Source organism: Callospermophilus lateralis, chromosome 17 (genome assembly GCF_048772815.1).
Source record: "Callospermophilus lateralis isolate mCalLat2 chromosome 17, mCalLat2.hap1, whole genome shotgun sequence".
Taxonomy (NCBI): domain Eukaryota; kingdom Metazoa; phylum Chordata; class Mammalia; order Rodentia; family Sciuridae; genus Callospermophilus; species Callospermophilus lateralis.
The window spans coordinates 54484802-54502468 of NC_135321.1; the positions used below are offsets into that span (position 1 = coordinate 54484802).

The following is a 17667-nucleotide window of genomic DNA, read 5'->3' on the forward strand; positions in this document are numbered from 1 at the left end:
GAGATACTAGTAAGTGCATTGGCTGAAGTATGCTCTAAATTCTATCAGCCCGTGTTTAGAAGAATGCAGGATGGGTTTGAAGAGTTCTTCCCTTCAGGAGAGACTGTCTAAAATGAATCTTAAGTCAGATTGGAGCTGGAGGGAGCATTGCAAGCATAGGAATGCTCTCAGGAGCAGGGAACCAAGCATCAGTCTCCAGGGTGTGTCTTGAGGTCTCAGTGCGCCATCCACACTGAGATGTCCAGTACGCTGTGGACCTGAGTCTGAGAGTGTAGTCAAGAATAGGTTATTAATTGTGGCAAGGGACTGGGTTATGCTCATACTAGGTCCAACCAGCATATAGGTTAAAGCTAAACTGAGAGGTAGGAAGAGGTTTTGGGAGAGGGTGTCCAGGTAGAATGGAGAGTGTACCAAGAGTGGAACTTTAAGAGACACTAATACATAAAGATTATTGAGTGAAGAGTGTTTGGGAAGTAGACAGAGGGTGAAATGCTTGCAAAAATATATATACTCCTCCAAATCCTCTGAACTGAAATTTCTGTTAGAAAGCCCCAGTGATCTGCAATTTAAAAGATTTTCTAAAAAAAAAAATTAGCAAAATAAATACAAGTCACTGAAGTTGTTTCAAGAAAGAACTTCCATTAGCTGAGTCATATACAGCATTAAAGTTCTAAACCAAGTGGACCGTAAAAGTACCCATAGCATCTGTCATTCAAAGGATGCTTCTGAATTCTGAATCTTTCTGCTACTGATTACCTCTTGCCAAGTTTCTAAAAAACTTAATGATACGTTAATATAACAAATGTTCCTTGACTAAATGTATAGATCACTTAAAATATGATTTCTATGAACTTCATTAATAACTAATTTGGTATATTAGAGAGAAGACAAGGCTGGTTGGGGCAGGGAAGGTACAAGAGCTATCATTGAACCAGCCTTACCACGAGTGCTGATTGTCATGCATACATTTCTCAAAATTGGAGATGGACCTGAAAATGAATGAATGAACTCAGTCCATTCAGTAAACATTTTCTTTTTCTTTTTCTTTTTTTTTTATTGGTTGTTCAAAACATTACAAAGCTCTTGACATATCATACATTAGAAGTAAACATTTTCTAAGAGTTTGCTACATAGAAGTCACCAACTATGTGTCTGCTAAGTACATGAAAATATGTTTCCAAGTACAATGGGACTTTATTGTCAATGGTCACTATAACCAGTGGTACAAAGGGGTATGGGAGGATTTTGGAAGCTTTCATTTACCTTCCTTCTATTGTTGTTAACAATACATTTTTTTTCTATTACAGTATATTGATTTTTGAATTTTCTGTTAAGTACTACTTTTTTTCTGTATAAGATAATAGAATTAAAAACAATTTCATAAAAGAGATTATTTTTCTGAAGTTACTCAAATTTCCATAACTAATATTCATAGTCTTTCCCATAATTATTAGTTTTTCATCAAGGAATTAGTATCAATCTTTTAAGAAAATGTTTTTTTCTCCTAACCATGTAATTCTAAAATTTTGCTGGAGACATTTTCCTGTAATGAAAATAAATGGGAAACAATGAGTTATTTTAGATTTCAGGATCAATTCCTATAATTGTACCAATTTTTTATTGACTAAGAATGCAAGGGAACAAATAGGGGCTGAAAATCACTCTTGGTCCCTAGCAAATCACATGCTTTTAGGAAGGATTGTCTTTACTGAATTTATACAGAGATCCTATGTTAGAGAGTATGAGCCCTAGTACCATTTCCTTTTACAATTCTACTGAATTTTGTTAAGCAGAATATGGGCAATTTTTATTTTAAATGGAGAGCTTGAGAATGGAAAATGAAAACAAAAATGGAAACTCTTCAAACATTACTTACCTGTTCTTCAAAACCAAAATATTTATTGATATCATCTTTTTAAAACAAACAAAAGTAAATACAGTGAAATTCAAGACCTAATTTCTCTGCATCATTTGTATGTGTGTGTGTGTGTGTGTGTGTGTGTGTGTGTGTGTGTGTGTTTAAATTGGATGTCATAAAAATAACTATTTGCTCATAATATTTTATTATGAGCAACACATTTGCTCATAATAGAGTCCAATCAAGGCATTACTGGTGATCATAGTTAATTCTGGGTAGTGGTAAAGAAAGATGACAACATTATTGGAAAATAAGAAAATAAGTGGACAGGAAGCTTTAAAGGAGGTAAAACTTCTCAGGTTGAGTTACTCCTCTTATAAATAAAAACCTTCAACTAAGATGACAGAAAAGAAATAACTCTCCATCCCCTATGGCATGAACTATTGATCAGGGATTTATAGTTTCCTGTTTGCTGTCAAGGATTAAATACTGAACTACCAAAGCCATTCATCTCAGCTGCAGGATAGCTTAGAGAAATCGTGACAGGAGTCCCCAGTGTGTGAAGTGTCAGCCAGTATAAAATTACGCATTTTTCTTTTGATGGGCCTTATAGCGCTTGTCTTTATGAAATTCATGTTTACTGTGGTCTCTTTCTTTATCATCCTATGAGAGGAACTTTGAGGACTGTAATTCCAATAGTTATTTTTCTGACATTTTTAGAGAGCATGAATTACTCTGACTGCTACTCTTAGGGTTTTCTCTGGGAATTTATATGATTAGGAGTGTTTTGAGTAAACTGGGGAGAGTGGGTAGAAAATTAATTTCAATGCTTTTAGTTGGATTATTGCTATTATCATGTGTCAATAATACATATGTGAATTTTAAAATTTATTATTTTATTTTAACCTGGTTATGATACTTTCGGACTGTTTCTACAAATCACAAGGAAAGCTGAGTTATTTAGAAATCTTAGCTCTCACTTCCTCAAATGACTATAAAATAGAAGACATGAATTATTGCCACTATTTCAAGTAAAATACATTCTAAAATGTCAATTAAAGAATAAACTTAAAATATGGCTAATGTTAATAGCAAATTGTGCTAGTCTATTCCTTTTAAATCAGCTATACCATAGGGTTTTGTTGTTTTCTTTGATCTTTTCTTTTTTTTTTCTTCTTTTTTTTTTTAAAGAAGCATTTTAGAACAAACCCAGGGGTACTGTACCATTGAACCATATCCCTAGTCCATTTTATTTTTATTTTGAGACAGACAGGGTCTTACTAAGTTGCTGAGGGCCTCGATAAATTTTCCAGGCTGGCCTTTAAATTGCAATCTTCCTGTCTCAGCCTACTGAACAGTGGGATTATAGACATGAGCCACTGTACTCAACACAGCTATTGTTTTTTTAATGTATGACATCTTTCTGTATTTTGTGATACAATTCCTCTATCCAGTGTATTTAATCTGCTACTCTTGCCAGTTTCATTAGTTCACTTCCAAATTCTTAAAGAACTTTATTTTTTTTTAAATATTTTATCTTGTGTGACCCTTTTGCATGTAACTCTTTTTATTCTTTAATAAAGATTTTGACCAAGGACATTACTTTCCACAAATTTTTTGATTACAAATATAATCAACTTGATTGTTTAATCATGACCTTTTACATTCAGGGAAAAAAGAAGAAAATATCTAATGTAAATATGTTAAGCTTTATTTTTTGGAGAATGCAGAACAAAATATAAATACTGCCCATCAGGGGTAGAAAGCATAGAATTAGGCATCCAGAGACCAAGTTTGTAGTTCTAGTTTTCAAAATTTAATTGTGTGATCCTGAACTAGTTCTTTAACCTTTCTGAGCATCATTTTTCTTGTCTATAAAATGTGATGGTCTATTTGGTCATTTTTCATATTTCCTTTTAGCACTTTAACTCTAGGATACTCTGCTTCATTAGAAACCATATTTATGGCTTTCTGACTCAAAACCATTTGTGTGTATGTTAGGAAGGAGCCATCTCAGGATTAACTATGGAAACAAATGGAACATGAATGGTTATTGCTCAAGGGGATGCTGTAGAATTAAAACCATCATGGAGTGAGACTGAGTATGGACAAAGGATACTGTGAAAGAAGCCACATCAGGAAATGTTGATGTATGTTCACTCAAATGGCCACCTCAGCCATCCAGATCTAATAGGTTGGACTCATATCCCTCTGCGCATTTTATGCTAAACAGTTTGAAGCTGGGCTGATCTGAGTGCCCCTTGAGGAAGAAGGCCAGTCCCACTTAGGGAAAGCCTCGTTGAGATGGACTGCAGGGCACTGTCAGCCCATAAGTATGAGAATGTCCATCTGGGACCCCGCAGACACTGCCTGATGATCCCTTGGCCTTCTTTGTGATTCTATCCTGTTGTGATTGAATTTTTGGAGCTGAAAAGGAATGACAGATAAAACAATGGTAAAACAATACAAGGATACAATAAAGCCGAGTTTTCACAATTTGGCTTTGATGACTGGGTGATGATAGCCATAGAGACCAGACATGTGGAAGAAGTGGCTGCATGCCACCAAATACATCACTGAACCAGAGAGGCAGACAGGGAGCTAGGAAATCAGTGGATAATGCCAGAATGGGAGCTTCATCATTTTGATAACTCCATACAGAGTAGTGCCAGCTGCAGCGGGCACCTCAAAAGCGCATAATAAAGATATGCATTGCAGTTGGTAATAAGCCATTGAGAGAAAATGTCACTTCTTTCAAATAAAAAGACAATCTTTAAAAAAAGTATTTATCTAGACTGCTTGGTGAAGTATAATTTCAGAAGCACAAAACATAATTGCTACTTGGCTAAAGGACGGAATTTTATTAAAGAGCAAAAGAAAGCTTCTTTTTGCTTACATTCCGCTTTATAGATTCTTTCCTCAGTATCCTCTAGTTGGATAAAAAATATATCCTCTGAGCAATGATTAGGTGTCACTGAACTAGTTCTCTGCTCATAACTTTAATTTATCTCAGAAGATAATGTGATAAGAGTCACTTGTGGGATTGACTGAGCTTCACCAAAATCAATGTGTATGTCAAGCTCATAAATAGCATATTAGTTTTAACACAGCCAGAACATAAAACATTCACATTTTGTGATTTGCTTTGCCTGCAAAACTGACATCTTAGCTGTCACTAGTTTAAATGATTATTAACCAAACAGGGAGCAAGACCATTTCCTATTTGTGATTTCTGTCCTTTGCCAAAAGCAAGCACTAGTCCTTTGCAGAAATGTTTTTCAATCTTTCTAAACCCTGGGCCCTTTTGGAAATTTCCATTTCTCTATACCCCCCTCCTACCCCCTCTTGCCTTAAAGTTATTTGAAATCTCAAAGTATTTTAATCATCAATTCAAAAAGAATTAAAGCAGAGGTAACTTTTTTCACATATATTTTTATGGAGATATAATTCACATAACAATAAGTATTTGTTTATTTATTTAGGTACTAGGGATTAAACCCAGGGGTGGTTTACCACTGATACAGCCTAGCACAAAGTACCATGCCATAACTGGTTAGCCCAGGAAAAGATAAAAATTCAAAATCTGAAATAGGATTTTTACTGAATGTAGCTTTTATACCATCGTAAAGTTAAAACAAACGAAAAACTAAGTCGAGTCATTTTAAAAACATTCCATCTGTATGCATAAACTTACACACACACAGCCATAAGATATGTATTTCAGTTATGTGGTGAATATACAACTTTTGGTTCTGGTCAGTGGCCTTTCCTATATCCTTGGTAGACAAGTTGATAGGGCGCTGTGTAGGTCACTTTCAATATCAACCATGTGGACTGGCTCCACGTTCACAGCTAAAGTACAGAAAAACATGTTGCCTGCCACCCCACCCATCTCTCCACACAGTTTCTGTCATGCTCTTCACTCTTGTGCATCCCTGGGGGATTGATGTGTAGTGGTTTGACGTTGTTCTTTCTGCCATGGCCACTACTCTTGTTCCTAGCACAGTGCCTGTACTCAGGCAATATGTGAAAACCTAAGAATTGAGTTGCTGATGTGAACCTCATAGTTTTTTTTGAGTCCAACTTGCTCATATTCCCTGCTGGGTGACCTTGGATTTATTTGCTGTTTTACGCCTCCCCCAATCTCTGAAGACTTTTTGTCTGTGTCCTCACTGCCAACAGAGAGGCTCAGATGTTTACCTTTTGACAAAAAGCTTCATGGGTTCTCTCCTGTTTACTCCAAGTGGGGTGAGGCAGGCCAGAAAAACAGAGAACTGGAATGGCAGAATGAGAATGTGAGGATACCAGAAGACAGAGTCAGGGAGCCTGAGAAAGTAAGCCGGGACCTCCTCTGGGTTCTTGCTTTTATTACTCTGAAACTATAGCTGCTTTTTATAGTCATTGCCTTTCAAGTGCTTTTTGCAAGACATCCAAGCTGAGCTTGTTTATAATTATGTTAGAATCCAAAGATTACTGAGAAGCCAGACATAAAAAACAAGGCATTTGTCCTCTTGCTTTATCTGAATGGCCCCCTGAGGAAACCAAGGGGGTGGACAGCTGTGTAACCAACTGGGACTGTGCCCAAGGTCTGTCACAGAGAGCAGTGACTTCTCCTGAGTGATGCCTGCGGCAGGCTCCCTGCAGTCTGCATGGCGGGGTGACTTCTCTAGACATCCATGCTGAGATCCTCCAAGGATCATTCAAACAGTGACAAGGTACATTCAGTCCTCCTCCTAAGGGGCAGAATCTCTAGTTTTGCTGTATTCTTCCTAAAACACTTAGAATATGTTAATTTGATAGAAATGTGAAACTCTTCCTTCTTCCTTCTCATTTAGCCTACATGGAATATAACTCCATGCTATGTTGATCAGTGCCAGATCAAGACCCAGGATTAGGCTAATAACTTGGTAACCCTTACAAGTGACAGTCATTGTCATACCCGTCTTTGCTTAGCAGCCAGGTTGTTTTCCATCTGTCATTACTTGGTCATTCCCCTTACTGGGGTGGAGTGGGTATCTCATCTCACCCTACCCCAAATGACTTATTACGGTTTTTCTTCCAGTTATATCAGTTAGAAAAGATTTTGGCTGCAAATAACAGTTACAAAAATAACAACAGTTAAAATGTTTTTTAAAAATAGGCATTTATTTTTCTCACATTTCTGTAAGTCCAGAGATAGGCAACATCTGGTATTATTTCTGAGACTCTGTATTATTGGAGCTGATCATTATAATTTCATTGTTTCCTCTCATAGTTGCAAGATGGCTGCTGAAGCACTAGTCATCTTATCCACATTCCGAGAAGGGAGAAGGAAGAAGAGAAAAAGGAAGCACTTATGTTAGGAAAAGAAAATATTTATCTGAAACATTGGAGAGGACTTTTACTTAGATGACTTTGGCCAGAATTGGGTTTAGGATAAGGAAAGTGGGTGAATAAGACTTGGAAATAGAATTGGGTTAGAGAGGAGCTCTGGTAATTTATTTGTCTCTTTTCATTTCTAGCAGCATTTTTGTGCTCTTAGGACCCAACCCTAATTTGTTTTCTCTGAGCATGCTAACAAATTATAGCAATAATCCAGCCATGGGCTTACTATATGCCAGTCATTTCACACATATTAATTCAATCCTCGAATCAACTCCATGAAAAATACACAATTAATATCCCCATTTCACAGAATGGTGAATGAAGGAACAGGGGTTCAATAGCTTGCTCAGGGTTACAAAGCTAGGAAGTCACAGAGCCTATATTAAAACCTGGGCCAACTGGCTTCAATTTTACTCTAAATCACTACACAATATTCCTTCTCTGGTATTAAAAAATACATATTATTATAAACAGATACACAATTACCTGTCTTTTGAGATTGAGAAAGATTACTAAAATTACTGCCAGGAGACCATTTGAACAGGATTGAAAAGGTTTGAATTCATATCCTAGCTCCCTTGCACTCTTTCAGCAAGTATTTCTGAATTCCTATTGTTTGTCAGACACTGGGTAAAAACAGATATGCTTTATCTATATTCTAGTGGGGGAAAGAGACCCTCAAACATGAAGTAAGCAAATCCCGTAAGTGAAGTGGTTACTGATGATGAATGAGGAGGAAGCCCGGGGCAAAGATAGTGGGTAACTGGGGGAAGGATGCATTCTGGCGGCCAGGAAAGGGTGCCCTGCAGAGGCGGCATGTGGGTTGGGAGCTGAATGGTGAGAAGCATCTTGTTGCAGTGGGAGAATGTTCCAGGGGGAAAAGGACTGAAAGAGCCAGTTTCTTTAGGGAAGAAAAAGTGTGGCTTTTTAGAAAACTGAAAAGATTAGCATGCTTAATGCTAACTCCCAGGGAAAGTGAGGGAAGGTGAGATTGAAGTTTTAAACAGAACATACTGAGCCCTGAAGTCACAGAGAAGAATTTGCATGAATTATAATTGCAATGGAAGCTCCGTGCCCCTACGTTACTCTCAGTGACTCCCTTATCGAATAATGAGACACATAGTGCTGGCTTTGACTACTTTATTAGGCTAATGTAAGGATCAAATGATGCATATGAGAGTAATTTGTAGTGTGTAGAATTCTCCACAGAATAAGAGATCATCATAAAGACCCATGGAGTATTTCTTAGCAAGAAGTATGTCTTTGAAAAATATTTTTAGGATATATTTCACAAGTGAAATTACAGTAAGAAAATGCAAGCTGTGCCTAAACAAATAGAGTGGTTTCTTTGTTTTACTGGGGATTGAACCCAGGCCTCGAGCATGCTAGGAGGCACTCTACCACTAATCTATACTCCATCCCTTCTTTAAATTTTACTGTGAGTCTGTGTCTCACCAAGTTGCCCAACATGGCCTAGAACTTGCAATCCTCCTGCTTCAGCTTCCCTATCAGCTGGAATGACAGCCCCCCCTCCCCCCTCCCCCGCTCTCACCCCCCTCCACCTCCCACCCCCATTACAAATACAGTTTAGGAATTAGGAAGTAGACTAGTTTGTGACAGACTACGGTTCCCATTGCAACAGCTAAAGAGAAAAAGGATAAATATAAAAATCATCTCTTAAAAACTCTATTGGAGAGTTGTGGATACTAAGGTGTAGAAGGGAGCAGAGTTCCAGGAAAAGAAGACCTCTTTCTAGGTGAGCAGAGCCCAGTGGTCTCGTCCCTCTCTGGGCAGGAATGTTCCATGAGTCTCTCCCCTGCTGGGAAGAAGGTTACCCTTACACAGGTAGGAGGATTCTTCTGAGACATGGAGGTGCCAGTGGAGCTGTTGATGGCTGCCTGCCTTAGCAAAACAGAGAGAAATTTGCAGAAGTCCCAGATGCAGAGTTATATCCCCCTCTCTGATTAACTGACTACAGAGGGATTTTTGTTAAGAACCCAGCAGCAACACAGTTGATCTGGAGACTGAACTGCAAAGCAAAGAGAGTTCTGTAGTCCCATGGTGTTTATCCCAAAGCCCTCCTAGCAAAAGATACCCATGGGACAGATTTCCCCCTTGACATATTTGAAACCAGAGGAAATTAGTTACTATTAAGTGCAATCCATCCCAGACCCAGTTCCACTCTTGATTAGACTGAAGTGATCTACTCCTCACTCCAATTACAAAGTAGGGGAAAAGCTTGCCCTTTCTTAGGGAATCCTTATTTACTACAGTTTTCTAGAGTTCTTTTGAAAACAATGTCTCCCAGACAATAAGGTTATAGATATGTGAAGAAAAAAGAAAGTGTGACCCATGAACAATTGACTTTTTTAAAATCACTGTGACCCAATATGTTGGCAGCCCAGAGGGTGGCATTAAGAACTTTCAAATGACAATGGCAAATGTTTTAGGTAAAGTAGAGGAAAAGGTGGATGAAAGCGGATAGAAATATTGATAATGTCAACAGAGAAATGGAGTCTTTCAAAAGTAATTGGATAGTCCTGATATGAAAAACACAATATGAGAATTGAAGCATTCACTGGATGGACTTAACAAGTAGAAGATAGAAAAATGAACTTGAAACAGAAATAGAAATTCTTTTTATTTAAATTTTGCAGTGCTGGAAGTCTAACCTAGGACCCAGCACATGCTGGGAAGTGTTCGCCCTCTGAGCTACCCCCTCAGCCCCTCAGAAAAATAGAAATTCTTTGACTGAATCCCAGAGGAGAAAAGAATGAGGAGAAAATGAAGGACATTTTGGATATCAAATGAAGGACATTTTCGATAACAAATTTCTAACCGTCATGTAATTAGAGTTCCAGAAAGAGTAGAAAGAATGGGACAGAAGAAATATCAGAAAGGAAATGGATTAGAGCCCCCCTCCCCAAATGATGGATGACATCAGCCTACAGATTGCAACTAAGTAAATCTCATGCAGAATGAAGAGGAAAACTAGTCTAGGCATATCATATTGAGACTACTCAGACAAACTATAAAGGAAAAAATGCACTGAGAACAGCCAGAGAAAAGAGACTTCATATTTAAGAAGAACATCAATAAGAATTGAACGCCTTCTCATCAGAACCAATAAAGTCGAATGGCTTTCTTAAAAGGATTTGAACACATCAACAACAAACATTGCCAGCTTAGAGTTCTATGGCCAGTAAAACAATATTTGTCAAAAATGAAAATAAATTAAAGTCAGAAAGAAAGCCAAGGGATATATCACTAACAGATCTATAGTACAGGAAATGCTAACTAATGAGACAGAAAACTCTAGAAGAAGTTCTCAAAGCTGAAGTGACCCATTATGGATATACAGACACACAGAAAAGAATGAAGAGTACCAAAAAAGGATAACTTACAAGACTGTTTCATTTTTCTTTTTCTTTCTTTCTTTTTGGTTTTGAAATTTTAATGAGGGAAAAAAATGATATACTATGGAGCTCAAAAACACTGTAGCCAGTGTGTCACTGGGTCAAGGACTGGGACTACACACTGCCAAACTAGCAAACAGAATATATGTAACAAAAATACACACGGTCACAAAACGTAAAACTGGTGCCTGACACAGTTAAGTCTCGGTTTCCTCTTCATTCAGCATCATGTTGGGGATCCCGCGGCTGAAGGGGAACACACGTCCAGACTCTGGGCATTGCAGGGTGCCCCCCAGCACGTCCACCTCCAGCAACAGGTGATGCATCTTTCTCAGAAACGTCTCCTCCTTCACGTAGCCCTCAATCAGCTCTTTTGGCACCTCCACCAGGTGCAAGACATAAGCCGCCTCCAGAAGCACCGCCCACTCCACATGGGTATCATCCTCGCTACATAGTGGGGGTTGAACTCCGCGGGATTGATTCCGACTCCGACTTTGGTGGCTGGGAGGCATAGGGAGAAGCCAAGAGGCCCCACCCCCGGTACCTGTGAGCTCAGTAGATCGTAGGTGAACAGCTTCGTGTTTCCACACGTGATCCAAGACTATTTAATTAAAAAAAAAAAAGTATTTTAAAGTAACAGCCATAATTATTGGAAATATAAAAATGTGAAGAAGCACCACATAGGAATATAAAGGGGGAGGGAGAACTGTACTTTGCAAGGTCTTTACATTTTGGGGACGTTATTAAATATAAATCCAATATGGGTAGCAATGATTTATAGATCTCTGGAAACCATTAAAATATAACACGAGGTACAGCTAAAAGACAAGGGAAGAAAACATGGAGTAATAATATCTTTCCCGTTTTTTTATAATTGCCTCTTTGAATATGTAGTAATTACCATACACTTAAGGTCTAATTTTAAACCCAGTGGTGTTTTCCCAACAAAAGTAGCTGTGCATTCTATTTTCCATGTAACATTTTCCTGGTATTGTTTTGGAATAAAAAAAAAAAAAAACAAACATCTGATAAAGCCTAAACTGATTTTCTCCTAATATGGTGAGGAATGAAGCTGCAGATTAAGGCTCCTGGCTGGATGGGCTTGAGGGCCAGAGTTATATAATATTTTGGGAGTGGAAGGTCAGGACCTGTTCTCCACCCTGGGATGAAGGGGAAATACTTGGATCCCTAACTAAGAAAGTGAAAGCTCTTCCAAGGGTGCTTGTCTCAAAAATGCTGTCTGACTTCTTTGCCAAAAAAAATAGTTGATCATTGCAATTAAAGGATTCTTTGGTGGATTGTTTTAGATGAACCAGTGTGTTACTCAGCTGGTCATGACCGATATCACACATCTGTTGCAAAAGGAAAAAAAAATCTTAAAAACCTTAATAATAATACAGGGAGCAATAACTGTCTCATTATCTTGTCGATTTCAGATGTATTTGAACCACTAGAATGGGTCCATCTTGTCCAATTATAAAGAATTCAGTGAAAAAACTCTTACCACCAAATTATCAAATACAGCTGCCTTAAATTCTTTTTATCATAAAATACATTTTACATTTTTCTTAAATGCTTTAATTTTTAAAAACATAAATTGTCTCTGTTACTGTCAATTAACATCCAAACTAGAACTACTTACAATCAGGTACCATACATAAAAGGATCAATGATAAAATTCCAGAATTTTCTACCAAAGGTGATTTAGAAATCTGGGAAGGATCACCAGGGGTATAGAGAATATGAGCAAATAGGATTTTTTGGTTCTATTTATGGAAACATTATTTCCCCCCTCCTTCTGTGCTCTGATGCATATCACTGTGTTTTACATATGCCATGGGCCATGGCTTGATGTTTAGCTAGCCTCTGCATGCTGTGACTCTAAGACCCGATGAGAACAACCTATAGGAGGAAGAGTTGACAAGAACAACTTAGAGGAGGAAGAGTTCATTTTGGCTCACAGTTTCCGAGGTTCAGTCCACAGGGGGCTCACTTCATAGATCTTGGCCTACATAAGGAAGAGAACATCATGGCAAAGGGTTTTGTCAAAGGGAAGCAGCTCAGAACATGGCAATCAGGAAGGAGAGAGGGGACGGAGAGTGTGAGATTGATCTCCACTCACCAGGGACAAAAGATAAACCCCAAAGACAGGCCCCCAGTGAGATCCATCCTCCAGCCACACTTCACCTGCCTACATTTACCATCAAGTTAATCCATATCAGTGGATTGATCCACTGATTAGGTTAAGTCTCTCATAATCTAATCCTTTCACCACTGAACTTTCTTGCATTGTCTAACACATGAACTTTTGGGGGATACTCATGTCTAAACTGCAACATTACACTTGATAATAATCCACTGCTGCTCTGCATATCAAAATTTAGTTTGTCTTAAGGGAGTCATAATGCCCACAGTTGATATTGCTGTGTCCTTGCTGCAGTTATCTCTTTGTTATTTAGGGTGAAATAGCTCAGATCATACATTGGTTAAGCGGTAATCTCAGCCAGAAATAAAAGCGAACTTGGAGGATATTCTCTTTTTTTGGTACTGGGAATTGAACTCAGAGGCACTCAATCACTGAGCCACATCCTCAGCCCTATTTTGTATTTTATTTAGAGACAGGATCTAACTGAGGTGCTTAGCATCTTGCTTTTGCTAAGGCTGGCTTTGAACTCATGATCCTCCTGCCTCAACCTCTCAAGCTGCTGGGATTACAGGCATGCGCTGCCACACCTGGCTAGGAAGAGATTCTTTGAAAGAAGTTGCAAAGATGCTCCAAATTTGAAAATTAAACAAGCAAAAACAAATCATGTGAGAACAACAACAAAAGATACAACTGAACTCAGTCTTCATGGCTGGGGACCAGAGTGTTTCCGTTAATCAGATGTTCTGCTCTTAGGAAATATAATATTTGTCCATCATGTATCACAGAGTAGCATTTTATTTTTATGTAATTCATCATAATCTCTCAGGATTTCAACATTTTGACATATGTCTACCTTAATGTGCCTCTTACTTTTAAAAATAAGCATTTATTGGAAATTTTATGTTCTGAATGCTTTACGTGTGCTAATTCATTTAGTCCTGGCAGCAACTCCATAAGGAGAGTACCCCATGAAGTTACTCAAGCTGTTTTACTCCTAGATTGGCAGTGATACTGTCAGGTAGTGAGTGACCATAGGAGCCGAAACTGTCACTCTTTAACAGCTGTACCCTATTCTTAGGGTGGGGAAATTATACTCACCAAGTGACCAAGGGTCTCCATTCCGAGTCATAGTTTTTACCACTTAATGTTACAGATTATTTCTTCTTTCTCACTCTCTTATAAATCTTAGCAGTTAATTTTTGTAATAGATTTGTGGGCTTTTTTTTCAACTTTAAAATATGGGAAATAGACATAACATATAATTTACCATTTTAAGGGTGTAGTTCAGCTGCACTGGATGCACTCCTGATGCTGTGCAGCTATCACTACCAGCTTTCTCGAGAACACTTCTCATCTTGATCTGAAACACTACCCATTAAACACTGCTGTCCTGGGCTCAGGATGTGGCTTAAGCGGTAGAGTGCTCGCCTGGCATGCGTGCGGCCCGGGTTCGATCCTCAGCACCACATACAAAAACAAAGATGTTGTGTCCGCCGAAAACTAAAAAATAAAATAAAATAAAAATAAATAAATATTAAAAAATTCTCTCTAAAAACAAAACACTGCTGTCCTTTTCCCTCGTCCAGTCCTAACAATCACTGTTCTACTTTCTGTCTTTATGGATTTGACTACTCTCAGTGCCTCATAAATAGGATCATACAGTTTTTGTTCCTTTGTGACTAGCTCACTTCACTTAGCATAATGTCCTTGAGTCTCATCATGTCAAAACATTTGTCAAAATGCTCCTCCTGTTTCAGGCTGAATAATATTCTACTGTGCATGTACACTATAATTTGCTGATCTATTGCATTGTACCACCTTTTGACTATTGTGTATAATACTGCTGTGAGCATGGTTGTACAAATATCTCTTTTGAGTCATTGCTTTCAATTCTTTTGGGTATATATCCAGAAGTGGAATTGCTGATCATATGGAATGTACTTTTTAAATTTTTTGAAGAAACACCACGGTGTGTTCCAGAGAGGCTGTACCATTTTATATTCACACCAAGAGTGCACAAACGTGCCAATTTCTCCACCTCCTTGCCAACATTTCTTTTACTAATGGATGTGAGAACAAGTAATTTGTCACTCCTTTTGCAACCATTGTCTTAGATACTTTATAGAAACAAGCCTTTTCCATACGTGTTTTGACTGATATATCTGTTTAACTTCCCATTTTATGAATGTGTGAGAATCACAAAATATATTTTGGCATTGATTCCTGTATGGCCACAGAGTCATAATGAAGTATTGAGAATAAAACAGGGCTGCTACTGAATGGAGATGATTGCCTGGAATCCCTCTCTACCACACAAATTGTATTTAAACTTAAAATTTTGTGACTTTGTAACATCAGTATACCAATTTGCATTTACGAATATTATTCTTTCCTCAGAAAATCCATTCCTCGCTGCCGAAGAATCAACAGGATGCTCTCCAATGAATCCCTACATTCTCCTGCATTCTGCCGCTCCAACTCACAAGCCTCGGTAGACAGCACCTCCATGGAGGATTTCTGGCGGGAAATAGAAAGCATTAAAGAGAATAGCGTGGGAGGGCAGGAAGAGCAGCTGCCGGCCGAGGTCAAGCCTGTGGATGGTAAGGGGACACTCCACTTGTAGCTTAAAAATCAGTAGAACTTGGCACAAGAGTTCCCTGTTCCCATTGGTTTTATCTGCTGAATTGGATCAGTTGGCTTTTTATCCATGAAGGAGGCTGAGCCTCAGCTGAACCAATTGAGCCCTTGTATATCACTACTTAGATTCTGTACCTCTCTGTTGATTTGGTACATTACCATCAAGCAGACTGAATATTCTAGTTTTGATAGCTTTTACTTTGTATATATGACTATTAGTTATGAATAAAGGAAAGGAAATTTGCTAGTATAATTTTGGAGAAAAATATTCATTTTGAATCATTTCTTCTCCTTCTCCTTCTCCTCTTGTATTAGTGTATTAGATTGTCTGGTATTCCACAAAAAATAAAAGTCATGTTTAGCCTTCTGATTTTTACTGAAACAAAACAGAAGAAGGTTAGAGTCCAAAACATGAAAACAAAGAAAAAGAAAAGGGGGTCTAATTTTCCTTACTTTGCAAAAAGCAAAATTGCATTGCTTACCTGGGATTAAAAGTATAGGCCCTTTCTTCTAAGCCCTAGCAATCACCAGGTAAATACATAGATATCCAAGAAAGACTGAAGCTAGATTAGTAAATATGCACCTAAGAATGCTTTCATAAGCCTGGGAGTAGCCTCAAGACAACTACCAAGATAAACTGAAATAAAAAAAAAAATCTTCTCATTCTTCATTCCCTTTTCTAAAAAGTCTGCTTTTCTCAGCACTAGGAAGTGATCACTGAGATGCAGCACAATTAGTATACATCCCACACTGTTAGTAATAAAAAGCTTCACCACACAGATCATGAGAATCTCTTCTACGGAACCACCCTCTATCAGGAAGGGCTATTTTTACCCCCTTTACTTATTTCCTGACATTTTGTATTTTCAGAAATACTTCAACTTAATATCAGTTTAATACATTAATTCCTGTGTCGTCGAGTTACAAGCCGAGAACTCACAGTCATAACCTCCAATTCAAATCTAGAGCCACAGGGTCTATTGCTGTCTTCTCTTTTTCTTTATTCACAACTCCCTTCTCCGATAATGAGAAACCTGGCTCCCACTCTCTACTGTATATTTACTTTTTGGTTCCTGCCTAGAATAATGGAAAATATTTTCAGGTCTGCTAGCCTAAACCACTATAAACTGCAGGTGTATTAACTAGAGTTTAATATTTATAGTTTAATATTTACTTCAAATGTCCTTGAAGTACTTTCACAGATCTTCAGTGTGCGGTTCATTGAGCTTTGACAAAAGGATGCACTTGTAACTTCACACTGATCAAGATAGACAATATTTCATTCAACCCAGAAAATCTCATCATGCCTTGTCACAGTCTTATCCCACTTAGTGATTCACTGTCCCATGGTTCCTGTGTTTATGCATCACTGGTTAGTTGGGATTTGGCTAATTTCACTGAGCATAATGTTTTAAAGATTCAGCCAGTGTATTATTACTGGTTACTTCATTTTTATTAGTGGGTAGTTTGTATTAGTTACTAGGGCTACCTTAACAAAGTACCAGAAAACTTGGTATTTTATAGTATACATCATGATATTTTAAGATGTGCATTCTATTTATATCCTAATTATATCTGTAAAGACTATTTCTAAGAAAAGTCACATTTTCTGATACCCTGGTGGTTAAGGCTTCAACACATATTTCTTGAAGACACAATTCACCTGTAGTAGTAGTATTCCATTGGATGAATACACCTTATTTTTAAAATATAGGTATATTTTTAGGTGTAGGTGGACACAGTACCTTTATTTTATTTCCTTGTGGTGCTATGGATTGAACCCAGTGCCTCCCGCAGGCTAGGCAGTGCTCTACCATTGAGCCACAACTCCAGCCCCAATATACCACATTTTAAAAAATCCTTTTTAGCTGCTAATGGACTTCTGGGTTTGTTTTGGTTTTCTTGTTTCAGTTTGGCTATTATAAATAAGGCTTCTATGAGTAATCTTATAAGAAATCTTTTTTGAGCATATGTTTCCATTTCTCTTAGATACATGTATTTGTATAGATATGTTTAACTATATAAGAAAGTGCCAGCAATTTTCCCAAGTAACTTTACCATTATTTATTTATTTATTTTTTTTTTTAGTTCTCGGTGGACACAACATCTTTGTTTGTATGTGGTGCTGAGGATCGAACCCGGGCCGCACGCACGCCAGGCGAGCGTGCTACCGCTTGAGCCACATCCCCAGCCCCAACTTTACCATTTTTAACCTCTTTCAGCAATTTATGACATTTCCACTTTTT

At 37.9% G+C, this 17667-nt stretch overlaps 1 protein-coding gene and 1 pseudogene across 4 annotated transcripts in view; one reads left to right on the forward strand and one right to left on the reverse strand.

The window, feature by feature from the left end:
* Positions 1–17667, forward strand: part of Arhgap28 (Rho GTPase activating protein 28) — a 182531-nt gene that overhangs the window by 85976 nt on the left and 78888 nt on the right. For all 4 annotated transcript variants that reach the window (XM_076836561.1, XM_076836563.1, XM_076836564.1 and 1 more), the window contains exon 2: positions 15182–15384. In XM_076836561.1, the coding sequence (XP_076692676.1) occupies positions 15182–15384 (203 nt within the window). The remainder of the gene's footprint in view (positions 1–15181; positions 15385–17667) is intronic.
* On the reverse strand, positions 10836–14138 carry LOC143382966 (multifunctional methyltransferase subunit TRM112-like protein pseudogene; annotated as a pseudogene).